Source organism: Haemaphysalis longicornis, unplaced genomic scaffold (genome assembly GCF_048455015.1).
Source record: "Haemaphysalis longicornis isolate Haplotype H1 unplaced genomic scaffold, Haemaphysalis longicornis Haplotype H1 scaffold_136, whole genome shotgun sequence".
NCBI lineage: Eukaryota > Metazoa > Arthropoda > Arachnida > Ixodida > Ixodidae > Haemaphysalis > Haemaphysalis longicornis.
In genome coordinates, this window is record NW_027526241.1 from 531,687 (window position 1) to 557,805 (window position 26,119).

The 26,119-nt window shown below is 48.4% G+C and overlaps 1 protein-coding gene and 1 pseudogene across 1 annotated transcript in view; both read right to left on the reverse strand.

Annotated features, from left to right (window-relative positions):
- The window catches only part of LOC144164732 (sodium-dependent proline transporter-like), a 109,593-nt gene that overhangs the window by 32,098 nt on the left and 51,376 nt on the right, over window positions 1-26,119 (reverse strand). The window contains exon 5 of the mRNA XM_077695024.1: window positions 1,873-2,116. Coding sequence (XP_077551150.1) covers window positions 1,873-2,116 — 244 coding nt within the window. The remainder of the gene's footprint in view (window positions 1-1,872; window positions 2,117-26,119) is intronic.
- LOC144164735 (V-type proton ATPase subunit E pseudogene) lies at window positions 12,975-16,448 on the reverse strand (annotated as a pseudogene).

Genomic DNA, 26,119 nt, shown 5'->3' on the forward strand with positions numbered 1-26,119 from the left:
ATTCAGACTATAATAGCGGCGAGCCGGTCGCTCCGAAGGGAGTTCAGGTTGTTAGTAATTACGAGGGTGGAACAGGTGCCCCTGCTGTCGACATCGAGGACTTCTACGTCATGCACGTGAATGACGTTTCTTCAACTAGGATTCTCCCAACAAAACAGAAGAGGCTCATCTCCCTTATAGATGAAGCTAAGGCGGCACGTTGCAAACCAGACAGCAAAAAGATGTCCCGTACGACTGCAACTAATGGCACTTATATATACTCGGGGCCATTGTTGCGTCAACAGTACACGAATCAGTATAGCATCTCTGAAGGTTGTTCAGTGGAACTGCTGCTCCGTGAATTCTTTTTCTGTTGATCTGTTGTTTCTGTTCTGTTTCTGTTGATCTCAAGTATCTAGTCGCAAATTATAGTCCTGATGTTGTCCTTCTTCAAGAATCGTTGCTTACTAATGACAAATGTTTTGCTTTGAGAAACTATCGGGTCTTTACGTTAGACCGCAGTAGTAGAGTGGGTGGTTTACTAACCTTAGTTTCTTCAAAACTTTGTCACAGAGCATTTATCTCGTTAGAACTGATGTCACCCAGTGGCGAAGTACTCGCGGTAGACTTGGTTCTCCCTGGGAGTCCTCCGATCTCCCTCGTCAATGTGTATTTTCCGGCAGTCTTCCGTTTTCCGGTAGGCTTCTGAGAGTAGATAAACTCACAGTTTCATGTCCAGTAAATCGAGAGTTATTGTTGCCGGTGACTTCAATGATCACCATGTTTCTTGGGGCTTCAGAACGGATTCTCATGGTTTAGAGCTCTGGCGCTGGCTGGAGGAGCATGGCCTTTGCTGTCATAATTCCCGGACAATTATTTTTGCGTGCGGGATCTGGATCGGCCTTGTTTATTTTTGCGTGCGGGATCTCGATCGGCCCTATAAAAGGTGGTGACAATGCCATTTTCACCACCTTTTACACTTGCTGGCATGATTATACCTTGGTTGATTTTTTGTTGTTGTTTATGTTTAGATAAGTCATGTATAAATTTCGCGTGGTTTGCTTCAAATAAACAGTTGGAAGTTGGCGCCTGTATATGTCTTACCTCGTTTCCTTCGTCCTCGTCTAGTTTTCGCCACGTTTTCTTCTTCCTTAAAGTAAAGGCCTCCCTTTTTTTTCCCGCTCACCTCTCATTCCCGTCTCGTTCCTCCCAAGAAGAACACGCTAGAGCATGCGCTAGAGGTTTGCCCAGCTCAATTTAAATTTACAGCGTTCTACTGCTCTAAGTCGGGCGTGAATTGAGCCACCCTACTACAACATTTATAGAAACACGATGTCCTGCTGCACGAGTGTTCCAGGCGGAAGGTGTATCCCATCTAGTGGAACCTTTCGTTGCTATAGCCGTTTGATTTCTTAAATGCCGCTAGGAGGTAGCGCTGGCAACGGTTTTCTGCCGTTGATGTAGTATTTCACTTGCCACCGCAAAAACCAAGCATTCATGACTTCTTTAATAAAGGAACACTGCAAATATCACTAGTGTATTGATTTTCTGCATTATATTTGCGTAATTTCTTGTTCTTGTTCAACAATGTTGATAAGTATGAACACTCACACCGGACTTGAACGTTTATATTTGGCTGCGAGTATATAAGACTATTGCGCAGATATTACTCCACTTTGGCTGGGTGGCTGAATTAGTCGCAGACAGACAGACGAACAGACATACAGACAGACCAAAATTTCTGCGTTTAAGTAGCCCAAGAATCTTTAAATGCCGGTGCCAGTGCGTACCGCCTGTTCCCCAACCTGTTCTCGCTCCGTACATTCCACTTCCCTCCCAATCCCCCATATAAGCAACCGGCCCAGAGGGGGGAGAAGGGTGAGAGGTGCTTACCGCCTGGTTGAGTCCCAGCTGGAGCAGCGTGACGGCGAGCAGGGAGGAGGCGTACTGCGGGTAGGCGGCGTCGCCCACGTACTCGCTGATCAGCATGAAGAACATGCGCGTCGAGCCGCCGTCCGTCACGTAGTCGCCCAGCGGCCGCTGCGTCTCCGCCGACAGGATGCCCAGCTCGGTGAACATGAGCAGCGACGACAGCAGCGACGTCGCCACGTCCATCAGCACCACCTTCTGCACCACGCTGCACGAGCAACGACGACGACGATGATGCAGGGCATATAAGCGTCCTGATGTGAGGGGTTGGGAGAAAAAAAGCATTCGAAAAAAAAAAGTTTTTAGATGCGACTGCATCTCATTCACTCGCCTTGTCCCTGCATCCGGCGTCGGCGTTGTTGTCGGCGTCCGCCCTCCCCCGTTCTCCTCGCCGCGTGAGCTGCGCTCTCCGCCGCTCACCCCCTCTCCTCTCTGATAGCGAACACTCTCTCGCGAGGGGCATCGGATTGGATTCGAATGGACTGGCTTGGATTGGCTTGGCTTGGATTGGATTAAAGTGGATTGTTTTGGATTGTGTTGCGTCATAGCCGCGGCAGACGCACTGGCGCCGGCACGTCCCCTCACCGTTATGCGCGCTATAAAACGCGGTGCCTGCGCCGCTCCGCTCCATCGTTCTAGCGCCGTTCCTCCGCTGTCCAACGCTGCAACGTGAACCTCATGCGTCGCATCTACACAGGAGTTCCCGCGAGGGGAGGTGGGAGATTTTTTTTTCGTTTTCTTTCAATCAAGATAATATCGAAAAGAAAAAACAACACAGCTTTTCGGGCAAAATTTCTTGAGATGCGACCAATGTGCAGCGAGGGGAACGATTTTTTGAAATCAATTTCCTTGACGTGAAATCGTGCGGATATTTTGAGAGCCAAAGCTCTGCGGGACTTTTGTGCTACAGCACGTAACAATTCTATTCTTTTCGGTGTTAATGGAAAAAATTAACAGAAAAATTAAGCGCTTTGAAACCGAAAGCCAGGGTTTATTCAAGACCTCTTCACTGCTGCATCGTGTTTTTGCAGTGTCGTTCATGTTCACCTGTCATGCGGCACGTATCCGGATAATTCTTGTTCCACCCTGGCACGGTGCAGGGCTAGGGCTATAGTTACCCCACGTGGCTGCGGCTCTTGACGACCCGAGGGGGCGAAAGTCAACCAGGTCGGATGAATGGTACATGAACAGCCGCGTTGTGGTCCGTACGTCAGGTATGCTTAGAGTATTGGAAAGAATCGCCAAGGGCACATTATTGAATGGAATGTATACAGTGCAGTGTTTGTACGCTGGTGATTCTTCTGCCTTTGGAGAAATGTCTTCTGCTGAGATAGATAGTGTTATTCTGCGCTTCTCTTATATACTGGCACCGCTTGCTGCCTATATACGCTACGATGAGGAGTTTAAATAAGGGAATAAGTTGGCGACACAGTGTCGGATCAAAGTGGCGCTTCAGGCGGGAACATAAAAATTCGGTGCCCTTCCGGTCATTGAAGAAGGATGACCAGCGCAGCTGGTCGCCGCCCAGCCAGTGCGCAGAACAAAACACGTTTTTTTTTGTATTTGCGATTGAACATAAATCCTAGCCAATTAGATGAAACTTGGATGGTGTCGATCTTTATTCTAGCGGACAATCATGGAGCTGTCCATTTTCCTCTCGCGTCACACGCATCTTACCGTCTGTGTAACGCACGAACCCAAACCGCTTGACCACAGGGACAGCCGACAGGTCGCGCTGGGCCGTGAGACGCCCACGTTTAAATTTCCCGCCAGGGCATGAAGCCTAGCTGCGCGTGCACGCCTTTATCACCACCAGCGCACGAGTGAACCGGCAACCGATGATGTGCGTGTGCTTAGACGCGAAAGACACCGGCGAAAATGTTGTTCCGAAAGCCCTTTAAGCCATACAAGGCTTATTCGCTCACATACATTGGCGTTCCATGCGGGCAAGTTGCCCTCCATCCGGGAGAGAGAGAGGGGGGCTAATTCGGCGGAGGGGTGGTGACCGAGGGAGGAAGGTCCCCGGTGACTTCGGCTGCCCGGGCGACGACGGCACCTTGCACCGTCGAATCCGAGCTGCCCAACGCCCTCGCCCAGTGCTTACTGTCTCGATATGGGGGGAATGGGTTGTGGGGGCATTGCCAGAGGAGGTGATCCATGGTTTGGACCACCCCACAAGCGGGGCAGTGGGGTGAGGAGTAGAGACCTGGGTACATGCGGTGCAGGCGGGACAGGCAAGGAAGGGTATACGTTTGCACTAAGCGGCATAGGCGTTCTTCGGCGTGAGAGAGCGCCCGGTGTGCAGGGGGCAGTAGACGGCGGGAGAGGCAGTAATGAGATGTAATCTCACGAAAGGAAAGGAGCCGATCTCGAGCTGACAGGGCTCCAGGGAAGGGTTCAAGGCTAAGACCCTCTCGGAAGGTGAGCTCTCGAGCGGCTATGTTGACGCGGCTAGCTACAGGCTGAACATGGAAACAAAGGACTGAATGTAAACAAAAACTGACAGGGACAATTTTAGTCCTTTGTTAACATTTATTCCTTTGTTTCCATGTTCAGCTGGTTTCTTCTAAACTTAATATCCACCAACTAGCCCAGCAATGAGCTCTCGTGTATTATCTAAGGCACCACGACGCCTACGCGGTTGCAATCATCAAGGTTCCCAACAGTCCCCCCCTCTTACCACACATCCGGGAAGGATTCATAGCTAATCGACGAGGTGGAACTTGAGGAAGCAACTGCGGCAGCGTCTTTTTGTTGTTTTCGCGCCCATTCACGCTCCTTCAGTTTCCGTTATTCTTCCACCGAGCGGACGTCACACATCCGTACCATACCCTGTGGGGATCGCGACTTTCACGCGAACCCCTTTCTGGCTAGCTTCCCATCGCGGCCGGCGTGCACAACGCGCCTCGCTCACGCGACGGGAACCATACGGGAGGGCGCCAGCGACCGGACGGTTTGTTGTCGCCCTGGTAGAGGCGTTCACCCTTTTCCCCTCTGCCTTACCCGAGAACCAGTTCTTCCTCGATACTAGCGCCACCAAAAGGCGAGGTGTGGTGGGTTGTCGGATGACGTGAGGACGGTCTCTTGTCTTGGGGACGCGGTAGCAAGCGGACGTTTCGGCGCGCCTGTCCGGACCTGGGGAACGCGCCACAATAGGACGCGTCCGGGCGAGCTGGGAGACTGCAATCGCGCTCGCACGCGCAGCGCTCCGCTGCTCCGGTATGCCATCGGTGAGTCGAACCATCGCGATCTCTAGCGTTGTTTAATGCCTCGCTCACAGTGTTACCGTTATGGCCTACGATCAGTCTGTATGCAGTGTATTTCATTCGCACTTTGCAATAAATGCTGCCATTGATGTTTTGCCCTCGCCGCCTCCTGCCTTTGTCTGTCTCCGCAAACAAGGGACCCGTCCGCAGCCGGCGCTCGCAAGGCATGTTTGCTGAGCGCGGATGGCTGCGGGGCGGGAAATCACTACTGTGTGAAATGTTAAACCCCCACAACCCAGTTAAATCGTTATCAGCCGATTTCGCAACTTGTGAAAGAGGCGTCGGCGGAAACGGTTTACAACGTGGCCCAAGAATAAGTGCACCAAAGAAAGTCCACCGGAGCGGACACGACGAAACAGGTTTGTCCGACTCGTTCACTCCCATGTGGAACCCCATAAAAAACAGGGCAAACACATGGTGCAATCTTTGTACATTGGCACGGCTGCAGTGTAATACCTGCATCCCGAACCACAGTATGGATACGGAATGAGTGAATATGCTTAAAACAAATTAAACCGCAGCACGTGCAAAAACGGATAGTTGCTTTCCCCTCAACTTTTGAGCCTTGCCCCGTATCTCGATTGCTTGCCTTCGCCAGTACGGGTCACTATCCCGGTAACTTAAGTACTTCGTGGGCGTGGCTACCCAGTTTATTAGTGCAAATACGCTGGGCTTCGATTGTCATTTACCATGCAAAAAAAAAAAAAACTGGCTCCAATCCACGCCGTCAGGGTGGTTGGAAAGCAAAGCTTTAAACGAAACCCGCAACAATTGTCCATGCGACATCACTTGAATTCACACACGTGGCTCTACAAAGAGTGAAACCAGAGATTCTGCTAGCCGTTACCTGGAACTCGCGGGGGCGGCGTCCCGTACGCAGAAGCAGCGTCGGCCAAGGCCATGCTAGAGCGGCGGACGCCGCCGCTGTAGCCAGGCCGTGAGTCGGCAGAAAGAAAACGGAGAGGAGCGTGTTTCGAAGGGTGAGACAGCGGAACATAGCCATGATGTGCTAGCTCAGGGCTACACCACCGCGCGACAACAGCGCAGACAACGAAACAATTCGGCATGTGAGCTTAAGGATTCCCATTTATACCGATTTAAACTAGTTAGTTTAGGCGTCTGAGAATTTAACGAGAATTTAACTAGTTAGTTTAGGCGTCTGAGAATTTAAGTTTGAGGATTGCAGGATAGCTGAGGGATTTTTCATCATCGCTATTTATCAGAACCAGTTGCTCCTTTCGCCTTTTGTAATACTTGTTAAAACACAACCGAATTATTCACCAATTTCGAAAACGGAGTCCCATTCGTGGCAAGCAGTGCGCAAAAGGTAGCGTTTCTCGAGCGACAAGAAGTCTGTATTGGGTTTGTACATTTTGTTTTCCCGTCCGGCAAACCAGTACTCAACGTATGTTTGCCGTAGGACCTCTTAATTCCGTCGGGTGCGGCTTACCCTGGAGGTGCTGTCGAACAAGCCGGGCGAAGGCAGCGCGCAATGGACGCGAAGCTGCACCGAAAACGGGCCGGAACAACAACCACCGCTGAAGCAGACGACAAAATCGTACCGCGGATGCCGCCACCGGCGAGCAGACACTCCAGCGCGGGGAACGCTGGGTAAATTCGCGGCGCCATCTCTAGTGTGCTCCGTGAGTGAAACACACGGCCCCTCTCCCTCCTCCCCCCCCCCCCCCCCTCCGCCACCGCCTCCAACGCTTTAAAGGGACGGACAACCGATTTTTGTCGAGTATATGTTCGTTATCCCAAATGAAAGGGCATCACTTTTAACACCTCAATCCAAAACGGTTTTGGTGATAGCGTCCTAGAACTTTTTAAATCGGAATTTTTAGATCTACGAGCCGTATGTGTCCTCTCGAAAAATACTGCTGGCAACTGTTGGAAAATTTATCCAACATTTACAAATACTGCTTTTCGATGCGAAGCCGAATAGGATTTCGCGTCATTAGCTTCGAGATCGGAAAGCTTGGAATGTTCGCACGTCCCTAGTTTCTGGCTACCATTCTCAACTAAATTCCCATACAGTAGCGCGGCAACATACTTTTGTCTGTATGCGAGATGAAAAGCGATATTTAAAAACTTGCCCCCGGCTACCAAAAGTGTGAATCACAGGCTTTCTTATTCCTTTATGTGTTTTTTTTTTAATTCAACAGTCTATTTTGCACGGATGCGCCATCTGTTGGGACAGACGATAGGTAGAACCTGGCTTCATGTTGTGGAGGTCGGAAGTTCGATTCTCCCTGGCCAGACCTTTTTTTTTTTGAGCTGTCGTTGGCGTATTTGGAAACTGAAATCAAATATTTTGGCAGAACAAACGCCCCTGACTCAGCCAGTCTCACCAAAACTCCTTCGCTCGGTCTGCATGTTTACTGCCCGATGCCGTTGATTCTGGCTACACTGAGAGCAACCCAGCGACGGCGGGCGGCGTGTCTTAAAAATTTTCAATATACTGCTTAAAAATACATATACAATTGAAAGTTATACAAACAGTTGTGTTAAAAGGTTTTCAATAGGTAAATAAACGTTTCAGCAGCTACAGTAGCTGCTAGGTTTGCAGGTCACGTGACAGGGACACATGTTGTAGTGTCAACTTTCGACACTACGAACCGCCACCCTTCCGATTTCAAAATGTTTGCTGACAAATTAAACTTATTTCCGCCCATTTGTTTATAAATTGCTTGTGGTTACCGGGCTATATAAAACGCTGGCTTTCATACGAGCTAGAGAACATACACGCGACAAAAATCGGTTGTCTGTCCCTTTAAGAGTGTGTTGTACCGCACACAACACGAAAGAACCACCGGCTTGTAGAGCCAGAAATCGTTGCTTTAAAAGATCAACTTCACTCAACAGCCTGGGGGCAAATCGTTCGGGGTGCTGGAAAACTTCCGGCGGGGTTCGTTTCTCATGAATTCGCACGTGATTGGCTACGCCGCTACGCGGGCCGTTTTTCCGGGCGTTTTGACCGCGCATCCAATCACGTGAGACCGCATGAGAAATCAATTCCGCCGGAAGTTTTCCCGCACCCCTTATGATTTGCCCCCGAGGGCTTGCGGACGATGCAGCTGCGCTTTATTATCTACAGGACGTTAACTGGGGCAGCTTGAGCGTGGTTACGTTATCTGGATGCGGAAAGAGCAGCGTAGAGAAAGATAGGCTTTTTTTTTTTTCATCAACACTATCTAGATACGAAAGCCCAGTTGCGTACAAATATCGTTTCCATTGAATGTTTGGTTCAACGCGCCGACGCAACGCAGGCGATGAGGCGCGCCGTAGTGGAGGGCTTCGAGTTAATTTGAACCCCCTGGGGATCTTTAACGTGCGCCGAAATCTCGTACACACGGGCGTTTTTGCTTTTCGCCTCCATCAGAAAAGCGGCTGCCGCGGCCGGGAATGGAACCCGCGACCTCGTGCTCAGCAGCGCAGCGCAACATCGCCTCCAGGTCCCAAGTCTGCTGAAGTTGGTCTTTTTTTTTCCCTATTACGCCCCCTTTTTTTTTCATTATGGGACATCAGATTTCTTTTTCCTCTACGAGAGAAGCACGAGGGCGGAGTTGGCCCCATGCCAAGGAGCAGAGGTTTGTCCAGAATTTCGATTTTGGGGGGTGTCGATATCCTCCGGGGGGGGGGGGGGGGGATGTACTCGGTGTTTTATCTAGACTGAGATTTTGTTTACCCAAAAGTGTTAAACTTCGTCTTTATAACTGGTTATTTTAATCGTAGTCAACTACTGTCATCTGATATGCGGCACTACTACGCAATCCAATATCACTAAAATTCATGTATTGCAAGAAAAGACAATTGCAAACCCAGCATACGATAGGCACAGTTAGCCTATTTTTAAAGATATGAATTTAGTTCCAATGCCTGAATATTACAGAACCACACTGAACAAACGATATGAAAATGGACTAAGAAAAAGTAACAATTTTCTACCGCATATTTCGGCACTAACTGCAAAACAATACCAGCGTAACTTCCGTACTTTTGAACGCTGGGAAATGCCGCGGGCCCGCATGAACTACGGCACACAAATGCTACGCCACGTTCTTCCCTTTATCTAAACAAGCTTTGACACTGAATGATCTTTGCTTGAAAAAACTGTCTTTTTTTACCGTGCTGTTCAATTGATAGCTACTTCTTGTCTACTGATGGCATAACTACATGGTGTAATTTCTTTTTTTCTTCTTTTATCTTAGATAACTCTTGTTACGTTTTGCTTCGTCTCTAGTTTAAGTTGTTGTTATAGTTTGTTGCTATGAGAACGCATATCTTCTTGCGATGAGATTTGCGTTTTAATATACATGTATTGTTCAAGTATGTAGATGCTTATGTTGGCAGCAGGCCGCTGCTGTACACGGCGCAGCGGACCCTGTCAAGCCCGTTTGGTGGCTTTTTGTTCACGGTCCCCAACACAGGTGTTGTTGAAATAAAAAGATTGATTGATTGATTGATTGATTGATTGATTGATTGATTGATTGATTGATTGATTGATTGATTGATTGAAAAATCCCTGCCAAGGAGATAAGAGGCGCTCCCCAAGAGCTCCTTCCCCTCGTCGTTTCGCCGCACGTCACCGGAGTAGTGCGGAAAGCCCGTCGCCGCGAGCAGAGAACGCCGGTGCATGTTTTCGAACTTCGAAATACGTACCTGGAAAATTTATCCAAAATTTACAAATACTGGTTTTCGATGCGAAGCCGAATTGAATTTCGCGTCATTAGCTTCGAGATCGGAAAGCTTGGAAATTGGAATGTTCGCACGTCCCTAGTTTCTGGCTACCATTCTCAACTAAATTCCCTCGCAAGCTCACTTAGGAAGCACATGCGAAATGCTTAGCAGGATTTGCGCGGCTCTTCATTGCAGGAATTTGTTACAGGAGGGCGGAATACTTTCGGTCCTGCCAGGAAGCATCGGAAAGTCGCGGTTCAGATGCAATTCCAAACCGCTTTTTGAAACCGTATGCAGAGCCTGTCGCAAGCAAACACTTCAAAGATGTTTTTTTTTTTTTTGCTAAAATTAGTGAAATGCAGCGTCTCTGCACAATTATTGGCCTATTTCTATCACCTGCACAACAGTTTCCAGCATTATACTGCGTTCGAATACCTCACAAGTTTTATTCTTATCGTTGTCCTTTGCTTCGTTGGACACGTCCCTCGGAATAACCGAGCGCATTGAAACCAATGTATTCTTTCTTGGAGGCTTACTGTGTCCAGCACAATAAATTAATGACGACGATGATTACAGGTTTAATGGCGCAAGGCCATCAAAGGCAAAGAGCGCCATGACGATGGTGAACCGCACAATAAATTAAACTCCGTTACTTGTTAGGTGACGGCCCAATCTTCCAACAGATAACCATAACTGACCCTTACCTATCAGTACAGTATGGCTGTCACACTTGCTTGCTCCAGTGCTATGAGGCGTCTTCCAGGGGGTCCGTAGTAACTCGCTTTTATTCTTCCTCCTTACACTTGACATAACAAAGTAAGCTGACGTAAACCTCCAACTCTTTGCCGACGACTGCACGCTCTATAAATGAAGTATCATATCGCGACAACGATCGTTAAACGGGTCGTGTTATATTTAGGGTTGTTCGTTCTCGCGATTTATATATATTTTTTTTAAATCAGGGGGTAAAAGTCGTGCGCTATTTCCCGAACGAATAGTTGGGGAGAAATCGGGTTTTTTTTAAAACCATTTCAAAATTGGGTTTTTTTTTTTCGGTTTAAATATACAGATGTACTAAACAATACAAATAATTTTAGATGGCATGTCGAGTTTTTAACTCTAACGCGTTAAAATTGGTGTTTGTTTCAAACTACCAATCTAGGGGACATCGGGGTTTTCTAGAAAAAGCTCCCCGAAATTTGGAATTTCTTTGGAAATGAACCCGTAAAGGTTGACAGCAAAGAGGATTGATAATTTCTAAAAATTAAGACATTTTATTCACGAGAAGCTGGTCGTCGATTTTTCCCTCATGCTTGTCGGTCTTTATACGATACCTGCCTGATCTCTGAACGTATCTCAACTGGGAGGAAGTTCTCTTGACTACACAGCTTCCATCAGCTCGGCACAACAATGTCATTTGCCAGCTTGAGGTAGCAGGTGGTAGAGTCGTGCCAATGCTCAATGAGTTTGGAAGCTCTGTTTGAGGGGCTTTCTTCCAGCAGGCACTGGTTGACGAGCGGACCATCAGAACACGATTGTGCAGATCGCTACTTTGAAAAAGGTCCGTTCGGGTAGAACCCGATTTTCCTGAAAAGTGTTCGGGGTGTAAGAATCGGGTGAAATCGGGTTTCACTAGAAAACAAACAATCCCTAGTTATATGCCATACACAAAGTGAAGCTTTTCACACACGCCACATTTGTCGGCCCAATCTTGGAATACGCGAGTCTAGTGTGGTTTCTGCGAACAATATTGCAGCACTGCAAAGGGAGAGCGCAGAGCACTACGCCCTATTTTAAACCGAAACGCATGCACCCACTCGCCTACACTGTGCAGGTCTAGCCAGACTGCAAAGTTGGGGAAACCCCCTTCGGATTACATGTTTATGCTGACTCTTTACAAAGATCCTTTTGCGTAAACCTTAATTCCTATTTGAACATTTTGTATTGCCAGACTAACCAGGTGAAGGCATTCATAGGGACTCATGGCACAATTCATTCATCACCATACTGTCTGTCTTTTTCGTGAATGGAAGACATGCAGTCATAACAAGGCAGCCAACAATTGAAAAACGGAAGGAACTAATTGACAATACGGTATAACCCTGAAATGCTTTGTTTTCATACATGCTGTTAACATAAGAAAGGACCATTGTTTTCGTCATGCAGTCCATTCAGCAATGCAGTTCAGCCAGGTTTAGTCTGCTTCGTATACAAGCTATCTGATGATGGCGTCTGAACTGATACTCTTGCTCCACTCCTTTTTCTTGTTGATCACAGTTGTCCTACTGGTTTCCTTGTATGTATGATTTATGAATTTAATATTGCTATATATTTGTATACTTTCAATGATGTGCTCTTTTCTTGTACTACCTTTCCAAATATCATACATGAAAAGCTGCGACATCGAATAAATGTAGAAATTCACCTCAAATGTTGAGTGTATTTCTTTTATCTCTGCTTACCTGTTCCCATAAGTGACAAACATGTGCAGGCTCATCTGCTTGTACGTGAGTGGCACCATTTTCGGTAACATAATTATTACAAGTTTTGTTACCGGCAAAAAAAAGTAGTTACTTTGTCTTGACTGCACTGCAGTGTTTATGTCCACCTGCCTCGATCTTGCCTGATGCACACTAATGCATATTGTCTTGAGACCCGGCTATGAGGATTTGTCCAATATATTGGACAAAAGGTAATGAGGCAGTACTCCAACGGCAAGGCATTCATCCACATAAAACCCCAATTTCCAATCAATTGGACACCTGCTGGCGCCATCTAGGCAGCATTAGTGAAAATACATTGTTCACATTACCACCAAAACCGTTCCACAATGGTGGCGTTCAATGGCGCAGCGTCCTACGGCATCGGCCGAAGACATAAATACTTTTCTCGCATTTCTACCTGCTTTCAAGGCATATCTTTGATTCTACAATAAACTTACTGCAACAGCGAATGCGCAGAGTACAAAATTTAAACTGTTCCCGCGCTTACACCAAACACAAAGAGGGCTGGCTTGTATTTGCAGCACATCTGTGTTTCACTGAAAAGTGCTAGCACTACTGACAACTCTAAACGCACTTAGAAAAGCGCACAAAGATGATTTGTTTGCTCATACTCGACTGCGTGGGAAAAAAACTTTATTCCATGGCACGCTGGTGCAAGTGCCCTGCCGTACTTTGTGTACACTTTTGTCCGAGAGAACTTTGGTTAGGCAGACTAGACTTTGGCCACCCTACGAACATACACTTGGCTTCCTTTTCAGGTCGCAGTTTTACGTCACTGACAACTATCACTCAGCAGTGACACCCTTGAGAGCGCTACAGTTTATTCTCACTAGACTCTTACTTCGGAAAAGCTATGGTACAGCACTGTTGCCACGTGGCAGCCACTGCACAGCAGTGCGTGTGGCAAGCGGAAAGGCAGGCAGCCTCGACTGTGTCCACATCGCCCGCACACAGGCATAAAAGTGGGGAAAACAACAACAGGTAAGCTGGTCCCAAAGACAAGGTGGGAAGTAGCGGCCATGTTGAAATCACTATCTACAATCAAGCCTGCTGCACGATTATTATTTCTCAGATAAGACAGAAATTTCGCCCAAAAAAGGATACATTGGTAACACACTCCTACGATTTTACACAATCTCTAAGATGACATTATTTGCATTATAATACCTAAAGTATGACTTTCCCCCTCCAAACTATGGCAAATATTTATTCCGAAAGTGCTGCCGGCACTGCATCACTGTCACCATTCATTTCTGTGATAGCCCCTCAGGATGTTTCGCCTTCTGCCTCATCAAGGCTTTTTGATTGTATTCATTATGAAAAAAAAAAAAAAAGTTTGTTACATGCACAGCAATGCCCACTCGGAAATTGTAATATATCCTAAACATTTTCAATCTTTTCCATTTACAAAAATTTCTTTCTGTGGTACCCCCTTCAATGCTGCAATGCCTGTATTTCAACGTTATCATGACACTGAAAACTTACAAGTGCTACGAAATTTGCTTTCCCCAAATACAAATTATAAACATTCACGACATTCTTTTCCCTAGACGAAGATTTCTTTGTGTGTTAACATATCGCCACTGCTTTGTTTGCACATGGCAGTACCAATTTAATGTCATTATACTTATCTTTATTTCAGATAATTTAGCATTCCCACTGTTTCATTCTGCTTGAAACGCAATACTTCAATCTTTTTCTTTCTGATAGACGAGATAGGAACAACACTTCCCCTACACTTCAGGAGTCTCCAATGATTAGAATCCCGTCACCATTTTTTTACTCGTGAAATACAAAATACTATCACACGGATCACAATCTGAAACAAGCATACAGAAAACAAGTGCCACGGCAGGTGCCTTCCAGATTTGGTTCAGAAAATATATTACCACCCAGATGCCCACCCTGTCATTCTGTTGCACAGCATTCTGTGCAACTGACTGACAACTGACTCTGCAACTCTCAGCAACTGACTGTGTACTGACATCAGCTACAGACCATCTGCCCTCAAAAGCGCACGGGTCAGTTTCAGCGTGATAGTGTAGTCGGCGTTTGTGGTATGCAACATCAATGTTGAACACAGCCAGCTTTCGTTTTTGTGCAATTGTTCGCTAGCCGAGACCAGTGCATCGGAGGAGGGCAGGTAATGATTGCACGCAGTAAAGGAAGCAAGTGGAAGAGCACACTAAGACGACTGAGGTTAGGACTCATCGCTGGAGTGCCACGTCCAGAGGCAGCAGTTCATGCAAATTTCATGCACACCTGCTAAGTAGAAAACGGTTAAACAGATCCCCAATCGCATTTTTCTAGGTTAGAAGGATTTTGCACTTTGAAGATGTGTTCGTACATTTTTGAGCACTGTATGCTGTCTTATAACAACCATATATGCATTTCAGAATGTGCCAAAGCCAATAGCTATGCTTTACTGAAACCTACCAAAGTTGCGGCCCTGCCTCTCTGAAAATAGTTATTATCGAGCCTCTCAAGAACAGAAGGTTAGGATTAGTTTTTTACATGCAAGTGCGACTGCAACACCGTTATTTTTATGCCGCAGGCCACTTTGTGGCCAAAAATAAACATTTTCATGCTCCTTATGCTAAGTGCTACACTTCGAGACATCACAAATCGCTCTAATAACTTGGTGAAAAGCTTGCAACGCAAGCTGTGCGAAGTCGAACTGCAAACGATTTCCAAAGGAGCACTTCCATCCAACTAGTGCTCATACATTTGAACAAAGGACTCAGGAGCTGCAAATCTTTGTATGAGCTGTGAGGAAACCGCAGAGTGTACATGTGCTGAACCAAATAAAATATGGAGTCTTCACAGAAAAGCAGGTTATCAAGGACAATGCAGCACCTGTGTTAGTTTTCAGAAGAACCCTTTCAACGAGCATGCCAGCAAATGACAGGCAGCTTTCTCACTGCATACGTACTGCTTTTTGAGCTGAAGTAAAACGTGGTGAGGCACAAAGATCCTTAAAAAAATAGCGAATGCATGAACGTCAAACAAATGTTATGTAAAGCTCCGCTGACATTCTGTGAGATAAATTCTGGCTTGCAGACCAACGCAACCTGGACCATCGTGGAGGCTCTATCCAGTCAAACGTACACTTTACAAAATACACACCAAATAGAGCAAAACACGACCAATTCCACTCGACAGAGTAGACCACGTGACGGCCTCGGAGATTCCAAGGGCAACGCCACTTCCCTACCTTGCCTTACGGACACTAGCTTTTACACCGGCACCAGGCACAGTGGAGAGTTCCTAGTCGTTGAACTTCCGGTTCGGGTTCCTCCCGAACAGGGCCGTGCGGATCTGGGGCAGCAGCTGCACGGCGATCATGTTCAGGCGGGCCTCGAGCGTGTTGCAGACGCGGATGCGGCCGCGCTTGGCCTGCAGCTCGACTCCGCCGCTCGTCGAGGCCGACAAAGTGGGCTCGAGGCTGAGCCGCACCGTCTGGCCACCCGTGGCATGATGGTAGTTGCGCGCGGCGGCGTCCAAGTCCAGCAGCGCTTCGTCCTGGGGCCGGCAGAAGACGGTCACTTCGGGCTCGAGCATCTGCAGCAGGCCCTGGGTGACCAGGTTTCCCAGCAACTCCCGGTAGCTCTGCTCGTCCAGCGAGACGTCCTTCAGACTCCGGCGGGCCTCCTCCATGACGTTCCGGATGTGCACCTCCGCCTCGCGCAGTACGCGCAGCCTCGCCTGGTTCAGCATGTTGGATGCCTGGATTTTGCGCTGCAGCTCCACCTGCTTCCCTCGGCGCGCGTAGTACTCGGTGATCTTCTTGCACTGCTCCTCAACGAGCCGCGCTTTCTCGCTGGCGAACGTCGCCTCGGCGTCGTTGTGCGCCCTCACCACGTCTTCGTTCGCCGATTCCTCGATGAACTTGAGCATGCGCTCCATCGTCTCCTTGCGGAAAGCGTCCGTCACGGGTGGAAGCTTCTCGGCCATGACCAATTCGTACGGGACGGCGACTCAGAACTTACGAACACGAGCACGGGGTGTGCCGTATCAGTCGGATCACGGGGTTTACGGGCGCACTCCTCGGAAAGAGCAGTGATTGCGACTCGAGAGGCAGACCGGTATGGCCATCTGGCGGCAGTTAGAAAAACCGCTTGCCGCAGTTTACCCGCGTTACTGTAGAGGGCGCTGCCTAACCACAACGCGCGGGTCTTTTGAATCTTAACTGTGGCTGCTATCACAGTAGTTCCGCTAACACTGCTTCACCAATAAATTAGCGAGTGCATTTGACAACAGCAAGCTACCATGGTGAAGCCAGTGAAGCCGTAGTCAAGGGGGCTAGAGACCCATTTTGTGGAATCTTGGTGGGGAGGGTTGTACAGCACGGGTCATGCCGCATCCCTGCGCCAAGAAAGCGTGAATCGGCTCACCGCGTGCAAGGATGATTACATCGCCAGCCGAGTGGCTGCTTAATGTAAATGAGGGAGAGTGTGACGAAGCAGCGGAGGACTCCGCACCTAAAGCTGCGCCCCCTCCACCAGGCCACCTTATTTCGGTGCCCTGCCCAGCGACGTAACTAGGTAGCACGGCGCCCACGGCAGATGGTATTTTGCGACCTCCGTTAATGCTATTGGGCACGTCGTGCCTTGCTAGTCTACGTTTTTCTTTTTGTTCCGTGCGCCAGCAGAACGACTTTCCGGCCGTTCCTGGACACGCTGATACACGTTTGATTAGTTGATTGATCATTGGCATCAACATCACTATTAATGCGCCAAAAACAAAGGTCATCTGGCCATTTCTCAGATAATATACACAGTAAAATTTATTGATTGTTTGGTCATTATTGTGAATAATTAGACCTGTATGACAGCACAGCAAGTAAGGATGCCACCCGTCTTCTTTTTCACCTTGATCATTAAAACGTTTTCCCTCCTCCTTCTCTTCCTCATCCACCACCTTCCCTCCTCTCACTCTCTCTCTCCTTCGCGTAGCATAAGCAATAGACATTTCAAGAGCAGCCGTTTGTTCAGTTACGGGGACAGTTTTTTTTTCTTTCTTTCTTTAGGCGATGAGGCGCGCCGTAGTGGAGTGCTCCGGATTAATTTTGACCACCTGCAGGGGATATTTAACGTGCGCCGAAATCTCGTACACACGGGCGTTTTTGCTTTTCGCCTCCATCAGAAAAGCAGCCACCGCGAATTTCTTTTTCTTTTTTTTTTTTTTAGCTTCAGCTTCAACAGTCGTGCGAACGGAGTCTGAACGGAGACATCCACTAGCAACACGCGTACCTTAGCGGAGTAATGTGTAAACTCGCCGACTGGTGCGCTAATTTGAAGCCGGTGTACCACAACATTGTATTGTTCACTTTGCATATCGATGCGATGCGATGCGATGAGGTTTTTGAGGGCGCCCGACAAAGGCATCCGCAGAACTTTTTGCAAGGGGGGGCATCCATAGCGGGGGGGGGGGGGGGGGGGGGTACGGTTGGGTAGCACCAAAAATGCGCTATTTGTGGTTTAAACTACGCATATGAAGCAAAAATGATAAACAGCGAATTAGAACCACACTTGGAGAATATACATTGGATTTTATTACCGAACAAAGAACTAAAGTTAATAACGAAAATGCGAAAAGGTACCCTGTCCCATCGTAAATAAAAGTGGTAAGTCTTGCTGCGGGAGGGTCCTCGACTCACGCCAACAGATCACCAGCACACAGCACAATACGTTCACAAACATACAACTGCACTCCGTCAATCTTCCTTGAACAGCAGCTGCAGACGCCTCGGGTTTTTCTGGGCTAATTGCGAGATGACATGTGTGATGAAGTCATTCTTATGTTTCATTACACGATCTCGGTGCACACTCATCATACAAAGGCCGTCCAGCCTGTCATTTGTCATTGTAGATCGTAGCCAAGCTTTTACCCTTCTCATTGTGCTGAAGGAGCGTTCGACAGTGCAGGTCGTAACTGGCAAGGCAAGTGCTACCTCAATTGCTTTTGCTACAGCTGGAAAGAATGGCTTGACCTGAAGCAAAAGTTCGGCGTAAGTTACTTGTGAGGGGTCCCCCGTTTTGTTGCGCCACATTTCGTACCAAGAGATGCCTTCTTCCTTGAAGTTTTCAATGCTGTAAAAGCCTTGGAGCTCTTCAGCAATAGCATGAAATTCAACGCAGCTCAAACACTTCATTTTTGCTGGATGCAGTTGGAGGAGTTTAAAACTCTTCGCATTGCTTTCAGAGAAGCGGCGAGCCAAAGAAGCAGTAAGCGAATCCAAGTATGGCACATATATTGCCACGCGGTAGTATTCCTCCAGTGACTGAATCCTGTAGTTTTGTCGGTGGGCCTGACGAGAGACTTGTCTTGGCACAGATATCAACCCGTTTAGGTGATCGGCTGCCTCACTTGCTGTTTTCATGATGTCAGAAAACTGCTCTTCAGCGTTAGTCCGGCGGCCACAAAAAATATTCTGCAACTGAGTGATGTGGTCGTGTACAGAATGGATGTCCATGGATACGCTCTGCAGAACGTTCGTAACCGGTTCCAGCCGTGCGCTATACTTCGCTACAATGTGCAAGCAGACAATAAAAGATGAACTTGTTATTGCACAGTAGAGGATGTGAGCTCCTTGCCTAGTTGCAGCGTTCGATGTTGATTCCATTGACGCGAGCTCTTCGAGTGCTTCGACTGGCCACGTAATGCTGAGAGAAGATCCTACTTGTATTTTGCAGACCACCTTGTTTCACAGAACATCGGAATGTTGGGCACTAATTTCCTTCGAAGCACGCTCTCACGGAAGAAGTTTATGGTATGTTTGATAACCCCTATTGTGTTACGAATTTCAGACGCTTCATTCAAATCGTTGATCACGAGATTCAGCTTGTGACTTGCGCAATGGAAGAACAGTGCCTTTGGAAGATCGTTCTGTATTAATATGTTGACTCCAGCTTCTCTTCCAGCCATTGTAGAGCATCCATCGTACCCTTGTCCAACGAGGTTTGAAAGAATCAGCCCGGCGTCCTTTAAAACTTCACGATCGTAGCAGCGATGCAAGCAGAGTTCAGTTGCTCCAGCTCAACAAATCCCATAAACTATTCTCGAACGTATACGTTAGTTCCCGTCTTGTCAATGAAGCGAATACCTATAGACATCTGCTCTGTTCCTGCAATATCTGCGGTTTCATCCGCTAGGTAGGAAAAAGCAAACGCTGTGTTAGCTTCGGCCACTATCTGCTCTCTCAGGATGTCGCCACAGATTGTGATGATCCTGTTCTGGACTCGTACGGACGTGTACTTAGCATTGCCAGCACCGGATGCGAAGTGTTCCTGAAGACGAATATCTCCAGCTTCTACCCGAAAGTCAAGGAGATCATTGAAGACTCCACTGCCAGACTGCTTCCCGCGAATTGGCATGTCATGCGTTGCGCAAAAGATGATGGTAGAAACAATCGGAAATAGTTTCTGTCGGTTCCTTTCAACTTGATCTTGGAGTGCTCTGTTGAGTTGCTGAACAACGGTTAGCTGTTTGCCTGTCATCACATCCATAAAGTTCTGTGAGGCTGCCATTGCCTCCTGGTGCCATTGGGATTTTACGTGATCCCTGCAAGCCTCGTGCATATTTTTGTAGTTGGTGAAAGCGCGCACGATAAAACTACCTTGGGTTCCCCGGTGAACATTCGGCGGAAAAATGACGCAGAAATGACAAAGGGCGCCTTTCAATGTCGCTGAATACGCAAGCCAAGGGGCGTAATCTGCCAGCCATTGGTAGCGAAATGTCCTCTTGTCAGATGTTACATCTTTCTTAAAGTCGTATGTAACATTCGGCGACCATGGGTTAGTCAGAAGGCGTAACTTCAAACAGTACGAAATACCCGTGTGTTTAGCTTTGCCCAGAAAGTCTCCTAAACCGTGTTCTTGAGACAAGTTAGTTGGTTTCTTGCTACTCTCACCGCAATTCAATCCCAAGGAAGGACAAAGGGAATCGTCATGACTTACTACGTCGCGGGAGTTCACTGATGACGGAGTCCCTTCCATGGAGTCGACGACCTCAGCTACTGTCCGCTGATGAAAGTCTGCATCACTCTGGTCAAGCGGTGGAACGCTGTCACATGTCACACTAGATGCTTCGGCTGGGCTGCTGGATAACCCTTCGTCAGACACCCGCTGACGCTTGAAGAAGCGTCGGATATCCGTCATTTAGGCCCGCAAGAGGCAAATCTCGCTAGAGAGTTCCTGGTGGTTGATAATATTAGAAAATATAGGCTAATTGAGTGGATGTATAAATAGTTATGCGGGAGTTGAAAACAGAAAAGCGCCTCATTTACAGGGAAAACTTATTTACAGGCTAAAGCACACGCTCACAGCTTCGTACATGTCGCTCCATCTCGCTCGCGCACCCACACAGTCGAGCAACCGCACACACACTGCTGGCCACTGTCGTTCTCTCGTCGGATGTCCTGGTTGTTCCCAGCTCCGTTGACAGCTGGACACTTAAAAACACCGAGGGTCTATTCGTTTCACCGTCACCACGTGAAGCAGTTCAGGCGGTGCGGCACTTCGCCGTTCGTTTTAGTGGTGCAGCTCGCGGCACCTGAACCGCGCCGTTCGATTCACCGGTGGTGCCGACGGGTGCAGGACGAGTTCACAGCTTTACCTGCACTCCCTGCCGAGGAGGTGCAGAAGCAGACGAAAAAGTGCAGGGCTGGTTCCGCCGATGGCGGAACTCACTTTGCACCGCTGTGAACTGGTTCAAGAGGTGCAGGCTGAATCGAATAGACCCCGATTCACACAAACACACACAGAGACGCACGTGCAGGGGCTTACTATCGAAGAAACGCCACAATGTGCAGCTCAGAAACACGTTTCCGTGTCGGCTCTTGTAAACGGGTGTTAGAGATGAGGGGCCCTTGGGTGGTCTGACTCGTTCAGGCCCGCAGGTCCCGGTTCGGCGTGGTGTTGGACTGGAGACTCGAGATGACTGCTTAGGAGGAAAATGTACAGTAGGTTTATTCACATGGTGACAGTCGAGACAGGAGTACCAGAATAGCACAAATACAGTCGTTTAAATAAAGTTCGTATTCCCCATATCCCTAGCTGGGAAATTTAGCTTCACACAAGTTGTCCAATTAGGTGAGCAGTTGACGGCACTTGATGTACCGCCCACGACATGAGGTGGAGCTGATGCACACGGGCCACTTGGTCGATGGAAAGGGTGAATGTCCACGTCACCGATCATGCCTTGTGCCGGAGTTGCACCACTTTGCGCAAGTCTTGATTTTGGAGGCCCCGTGAGAACGGAATCTCAACTCGCCTCCCAGCATGTGAAGAGGAGTGACCTCTTGCTCTCACCGACGGTTGGAAACCGAAGAGCTTGGGCACTTGAAACCACAGCTTCCTTTCGGTGGACCCTTCTATTGTCCGGGTATGAAGGAAAGAAGTGGCCCGCAGCGTCCGGTGAACCGAGGGTAGAAGCCGCAACTTGAAACCGTCGCCGCCGCCGTTGGCGCCAGCGGTTCTTGCCGCCTCGTGCCTCTGGGTGATTCCTCCACGTACACCTTGCTAGAGAGCTTGCGAGGAATTTTTCCCAGGACCGCGTTGGCCGATCCTAACACGGGGTATTGCCCAATGCAAAGTGGGCGGATGGTCGGAACCGTTTACGCGCAGCCGCCGCTGTGGCGAGGTTCCCCGCTACGGAGAGGCGGCATAAAAAAGAAAACGTAAAACCTTTCAGAACTGTTCGCTATCTTCAATAGCCAGCACAGGCAGCCTGTTTCACTCCCGTGACATGACCGGCAATGTTAGTCAGTGTTTAATGAGCAATGTTGACTCGCAGTCCTGAATGGCGTTTCATACGGATACGCAGGACCTGAGTGTGCTATCATTTGAATAGCGTGGATTGTTGGGCTGGTTGGTTCACGTACAGTGCTCAGCGATTGAAACGCGATACTCGGAGCGCGTGGCTGACGGTGCTTGTTGTGCCACCGGTGAGCGCTTGTGAAAGCAAGCTGACGCATTGTGGTATACGGTGAGGGTGAGAGCGTTCGTGACGCAGGCTGACTGTATCCGGGAAAAAGCCCTTCAGTGTGCGGTTCTTGGCGGCGCCATAGGGGTGCTACATGCCATGGCTTCAAAACGCTGCGCCTGCGTGCCGCGCCGCGCCCCGCGAAGCTGGGCGAGCTGGCACCGCGCGCGTTATGAAGTTGAATGCGCATTTATCGCGATGGGTTATCGTGGCGCGCACGGCACGCAGGCGCACCGTTTTGAAGCCATGACATGTTGCACCACTATGGCGCCGCCAAGAACCACACACTGAAAGGCTGTCTCCCGGATGCAGTCAGCCTGCGTCACGAACGCTCTCACCCTCCCCGTATACCACAATGCGTCAGCTCGCTGTCACAAGCGCTCACCGGTGGCGCAACAAGCACCGGCAGCCACGCGCTCCGAGTATCGCGTTTCAATCGCTGAGCACTGTACATAATTCTAAAAACTTTGCGCTAAAGGACTTGACACAGGAGATAACGTCGGTGTTCTTCTCTCCTCTATTTCGTCCTTCAGGGGAAAGTTATCTTTTACGGGCCAACAAAGATGTGCAGCTTCTGTGTAGTGCATGAAAATATCCGAAACTCCAGGAGGGGGCAGTTGCCCCCCCTTGCCCCCCCTTCCGGACGCCCATGGCGCCCGAGCCATTGCGCGATTGCTAGGTTTGTGCCGTTTCGCGGCGCTTTTCCCCTCTCTCCTCGAAATGCCGGCTCGTCTCGGCGCCACTGTGTAGAGCCGAGCCGTCTTCTCAAACTCCTGCCTTATCTGAAGGCTGCAGCGACCGTAGGCTAAAATTGTTTTTATTTATTTTCACCGTCGTTGTTCCCGGTATAAAACAAAATAGACTACAAAATGCGACCTTCGTGGCAAGTTTCAGTGCGAACAGAGCGGTGGTTACCTAAGGAAAATTTTTTAAAGCGTTCCAATTATCGTCGCAACACCCTGTACAGTAAACACGGGAGCGTGTGTCGCTCAGTACATGCAGAGAGGTCTAGTGATGGGATAGTGAACTGTCGCAACTCGTACATTTGGCAGATCCACCCCCTGGCAACGGTTGGTTGCGCTGCTGCAGTAGCTACGTTAGATACCTGGGCATGATTCCAGAGAATACATGTGCCGATGAAGGGCTTTTTATCAAGCGCGAAACGGCGAGAGTGGATTAAAACGTTTTCTTTTCGCTTCCTAATTGGGTGATAAAAAAAATGTCATCCTCCGTGACTAACTGGTGCAGCAGGCAGGCATGCGATAAGGCGTTTCAGGGAGTGCATCCGCCAATCGCGCAAACTGTGAGAGCACGCCATCCTCTCACCAGAGCGCTCTGCATGTATTGAGTGGCATTCGCTTCCGTGTTTACTGTAATAAAGCTTTCAACTGTACCAGCACTTCAGTGTAAAAGCAGGACTGTGCAAAATACTTCAGGATTGTCCAGAGCTCCCTGCAGAATTCAGCCTTTCCTTCAATATAGACGGCCTAGAAATATGTAAAAGCACGAGAACTAACTTTTGGGTCACTCTTGGCCATGTGAACAATGTTGAGAAGGAGCTATTTGATGTGAGTGCTTCTTCGGCCGTAGCAAGCCCAGTGACGGGAATGATTCGCTGTCAGGTTTTGTTGATGAAAGGAAAGTGTTGTTTGGTGATGGCATAACTGTTAGATCACAAACCCCTTTTTATGATGCTGCATGCATTAGTATGTGATGCTCCTGCTAAAGCGTTTGTTTTGTGCACAAAAGGCCATCCAGACTTCTTCTGCTGCTCAAAGTGCATTGTGAAAGGCAAACATGAGAACAGGGTGTGTTACCCAGATATCAGACAGGAGTTACGCACAGATCAGAGCTTTCGTGACAAGGCACAGGAAGAACAGCACGCGGGTATACCTATAGACCTTATTGAGAACGTTCCCCTTGATTACATGAAACATGTTTGTCTTGGTGTTATGCGCAAACTACTTGCTCTGTGGTTTCGGGAGCCACGACAAAACCTGTGGACACTTGTAACCAATGAGGTTTCAGAAGGAAACTTTGAATTAGCCGAATTTGTTCCGTGTGACTTCAATAGGAGGCTACGAAGTCTTCCAGAACTGGATCACTCGAAAGCTGCTGAACTACGCTTTGTTTGCTGTACGAAGGGCCTGTAGTCCTTTCCACAGCCTTACCTGAAAACTTGTACTAGAACTTTCTCACTTTCCATGTGGCTATCCTAATCCTTACAACATCTTGTACGCCGGCATGCGATGTGCTGTATGCAAATAGACTTTTGAGGTATTTTGTTAAGGGCTTTGCTGCTGCCTATGGTGAGCACAATGTCACGCACAGTGTGCATGGATTGTGCAATTTGGCATCTGATGTTGAGCATTTGGGCCCCTTGGATGCATGGAGTGCGTTTCCATTTGAGAACCATGTCGACACTAAAGAGGGTGGTGCGTAAGCCCCAGTATCCCCTAGTGCAACTGTGCTGTAGGTTGGCGGTAAAGGATATAAATCTGAAAAACCTCAAAAGCCTATAAGGTGCCCTTGTTTGTCCATTGCACATGATTCTGGACCACTTGTTGTTTCCCTGTCAGGACCCACAGTTTAAGAAAGTGATGGGTCCCGGAATTGTTGTTCTTGGAGTTGTTGCAAGGAACAGCTGCTGGCTGCTCAGTGATGGGTTTTCATGCTACGGGTTTTCCATGTGTTTTCATGCTACCTGAAGCTTCTAAAATGTTATTGTAATACACTTCACGGTCACTATCGACTTTTTGCTTAACAGGTTGAGGAATAGCGTTTCACTTAAATTTAAATTTAACCCACCTGTGAATTGCGAGTATGTTGATAGATCTAATTGGCATTGAGGATGGTGTGAGGGAAAGGGCACTGTCAACACCTTGGGAAGAAAATAGCTTAAAGGGACCCTGCAACACTCTTTGAGCAGTGCAAGTAAACCTGCGTGACGTTTAGATTACACTGTCAGGAATACCTGCGCCAAATATTACACGTGCACGTGAAGCGGTGAGCGCGCAAATCGATGTGAAAGACGCGGAAAAACCAACCGCTCTCTCTTCAGTTGTCCTCATTATGCATGGCCTAAGGGACGTCACATAGGCCATGGCTGCCCGATCGGCTGTCCCTGGTCAACTTCGCGGCTAGGCTCTCCCATTTCCGTCGTCGTCATCGCTGTGTACGAACCTCTTCTATGCCTGAACCTGTAGGCACAGTTTTGCCGTTTCTTTTGTGTTTTGAGTGCGCGCGGAGTTTGAGTGATGAGCTCAATACTTCCGTTTCAACGGGACCACTCGACTACAAACGTTTATTGCTTCAAAAACGCCCTACCAGCCCGAGCGCGCACTTGCGAGCAGGCACCAATGCCTGCTTTTTTTTGGCACCAGACCGGAAATAGGCCCCTCCGCGTTGCGGAGAAAAGGAGAAAACTACCCGGCATGTGATATATCGAAGGCCGCCGACAAGAACGCCGCGAGCCGCCCCCCTCTCCGGGAGAGAGCGCACAGCTTTCGTCGCGTTGCTCGCGGTCGAGTTGAGAGGGAACGATTATGCGCGATTTCTCATCGCGCGTAATTTCGTTAATTGTGAACGGATTTTCATGATTCTTGCAGGAGGAGATTTCTGGGACAATAGACTTATCCAAAAATACATTACTAGTAGTCGATGGCAAGTGTTGCAGGGTCCCTTTGAAATTTTAGAGAAACATTTGGAGCGTGGTCTATGCATTCTGCATTCTAAGCTAATTTTCGTAAAGGTAATTAAATAATGGCTACTACTCAT